At 44.3% G+C, this 3,128-nt stretch overlaps 1 protein-coding gene across 1 annotated transcript; it reads right to left on the reverse strand.

The window, feature by feature from the left end:
- Window positions 1-2,205: 2,205 nt before the first annotated feature.
- Window positions 2,206-2,860, reverse strand: LOC128404887 (V-type proton ATPase subunit e 1-like). Its single transcript, XM_053370935.1, has one exon. The coding sequence runs from the start codon at window positions 2,845-2,847 to the stop codon at window positions 2,602-2,604; it is 246 nt and encodes an 81-aa protein (XP_053226910.1). The 5' UTR covers window positions 2,848-2,860; the 3' UTR covers window positions 2,206-2,601.
- Between the last annotated feature and the right edge of the window lie 268 nt (window positions 2,861-3,128).

A 3,128-nucleotide genomic window follows, 5' to 3' on the forward strand; every position in this document is an offset into this window, starting at 1 on the left:
CATCCAATCAGGATAGTTATTACAAATTCTAGGAAATTTTAGTCATGATTTTTAAATCGCCGAAGAGTTTTACCAGCGTCGGAGCAAATATCACTACAGTATTTTAACATGAATGACAATGACGCTTCCTTTCACCTTAATTATGCTGAGTCAATGGGCTTCCAGCAAACATTGCTCATCCTCATTAAAACAGATCTCTGGAGATTTGCCTTAATTTTACTCCTTCCTGCGCTGTGTGGATTTGCTTTGGAAATCTTATTCAGCTTCCACCCAGGCCCGACACTGCTGAGCTGATGGGATCTGACACGCCTGTGTGGTCCCAGGGGCCATACTGACAAGCTGTGGTTTCTTTCTTCCATATAGAAGGAACCCTACGAATCGCCTGGCTATGGGAAGGGTTTGCTGTTATCTTTATATTGCTTGAGAGATAAAACTCCGTGGGTTCTTTAGCTGTTGATTCCTGTATTACAGAGAGCTGGACTAGACAACCCTCTGGGTGTCTTCCAACCCTATGATTCTGTGATTCTCCAGCACCCATCCACCGCAGCAAGCAGGCTCAATGGTCAGGGATGGTGGAAGTTGTAGTCTGGTAACATCTGAAGACCCACAGGCTTCTCGTTTTTTATCTAGAGCTGACAGGGACTGGGTACAACCAAACAAGGTTCAAGGAGACTTCAACTTAGTTATGATTAATCCTTCTTTCACTGTTATCCATAGGGCTTTGTCCTGAGTAACTTTTGCTGGAATTGGGTCGTGTCATTAGAATCTATGGAAACACTTGGTTGCAGGGAGGGGAGGTGGTTCATAAACATTTGGGTCCCCCCCCCCCATCGTGGTAAAGTAGTAGTTGCCTTATTTGGAATGGGAGAAGGTATTTCATAGGGGCAGGGAGGAAGGAATGAAGCAAGCTCAAAAGTCTTGGTCTTAGACCCTGAGTTGGGGGGCAGGCCCCTGCCAAGAGATGGAGTCAGGCATACAATAGGTCAGCAATAACACAATAAAGCATCTGATGTGAAGTTAACTCTTTATTCAAAGAAACAAAAAAAGCTCAGCCTTGTGGTCACAGCAACCCTTCCCAGTAGGTCTTGCCCCAATGAGGCAGTTGCAAGGACTGAAGGTCCCTTGCCTTCTCTCTGCTTTCTAAGGCTCCTCTCCTGGTTCTTTCCCCAGCAGCCTAAGGCTCCATTGTCTTGTCTCTCATTGCTCAAATTGACGTGTCAGTGAAACCACCACATTTTCAAAAAGCAAACGCATGCCAAGACAACAGTGAGCTGAAACACTGTAGAGCAGTAAACCCCTTTATATTAGATAGGGTAGGGATACAGATGTTCTTAGATCTGTATATGCTGTATTGTTGGACCCCGGTTAGCTTCACCCCAGCCAGCGTAGTCAACAGTCAGGGATTTTGGAAGTGAGAGTCTATGGATGACCCTGCCCTGCATTAGAACCCACAGGGTATGAAATGGTGCAGATTATGGGGGATATTTTTGACGATCCTTTGCAATCAGTTTTGAACCCAAACTTGCACCTCGTAACCTCTGACACGCTCACCTCCTGACACCTTATTACTCCTTTTTACTAACTTCTCTACAATTTCCTGTGGTTGCCAGCACAGATTTCTGCTTACTGTGGCTCTGGTCTATAAATGGATCTGCCAGTGAGCAGGCATTGAATCATGTACCCAGGGGCATGGAAGTCCTCCAAGTTATAACCAAAGCTGGGCTCACATTTTGCTGCGCCTTCATACCAAACAGGTTACTCAGGGGTTGATCACCCATCACATTCCCTCCTGCTGACTTTCTACTGAGTTCCTGTCAATCTTTGTTGTCAGGTTTGCCTTGATCTTTGAGTGCCTAAGGCTGGGTATTGTCAACCTGGGCAACTTGTGGCAAGAAAGTGGGGGAGAGGTTGGAAACACATCCTTCTAATTCTCTTAAGATTTACAGCACGTGTCATTCCAAACTGCCTCTTCCAAGATTTGGGGGAACATCTACAGCCCACAAGGAAAACACCTGAGAGGGTAGCATGCTAAGGAGAGAATGGTCACCTAGAAAGAAAGCAGAAACAAATGAAGGATCTCAGAAAGAATCAAAGGTAGAGATATCAAATTCCGGTGTGGATAGTCTCTCTTTGCATTGTCTGTAAGCTTCAGACCAGAAGAAGGTAGGAATGCAAGAAAGCAGGAAATGTATTTGGTTGTTTCTTAAAGTTATCAGACACAGCATTCAGACTGTGCTTGTGAACTGGATCAGTAGACAGTCTAGTATAAAAATTGGTAAGGCAAATAAATGCTCAGAGGCAATTCTCAACTCCATCTAGCCACTGTCAGTGCAGAGAAGAGGGATGGAATATTATTTATAATACTTGAAATTCAAACACAACATTGTACTGAGTAGAAATATAGGTATCTATTAGACACTTTCAAAGGTGAAAAAACAACAAGAGTAGGCAAACATTTCTTGTAAAAGAACAAACAGTAAGGCATTGAGCAGATGTGGTCGGATTCAAAGTACGCTAGAAGGCTTCTGGATCAACAGGGCTTTACATAAAGAAAATCTCTTCATATCCCAGTCCACAAACTGCAATAGAAAAGCACATCAGTTAAGGCCAGTGGTACTTTAGATATGTAATTACTTCACTTTTTAACTGTGGTCCGAAGAGAGGGTTCAGCTGAGCCAGGATTGCAATCAGCCAGAAGAGGTAGCAGCAGACAGCACATGTCACCAACATTGTGTTAATAACACCCCGGTTAGGCCCCTTGGGCACAAACCACAGCACGATGATGCCCGCCACTGCCCAGAACACGCTCATGACGGTGATGGGCACCGCGAGGCCGCTGTACACCATGGCCGGGCTTTTGCTCGCTTGGTAGTGGTTACTCTTGGTTCTTTTTCTGCATGACGTGATATCTGCATAGCATGACTAGCATGACCCCGTGATAGGACCTGATTACATTCCTTTTCCCCACCAGGGAACGTCCCACCAGGGAAGGTTGTGGAATGAAAGGATAAAATTTACAGCCTGTAATTCTTTGAAAGAGAATGATGAAAATGATGCATAGATGGTATATTACACAGTGAAATTAGCTAAAATGTATAAAACAAACAATAAATGTTGGAAATGTAAAG

Source organism: Podarcis raffonei, chromosome 17, assembly GCF_027172205.1.
Source record: "Podarcis raffonei isolate rPodRaf1 chromosome 17, rPodRaf1.pri, whole genome shotgun sequence".
Classification (NCBI taxonomy): domain Eukaryota; kingdom Metazoa; phylum Chordata; class Lepidosauria; order Squamata; family Lacertidae; genus Podarcis; species Podarcis raffonei.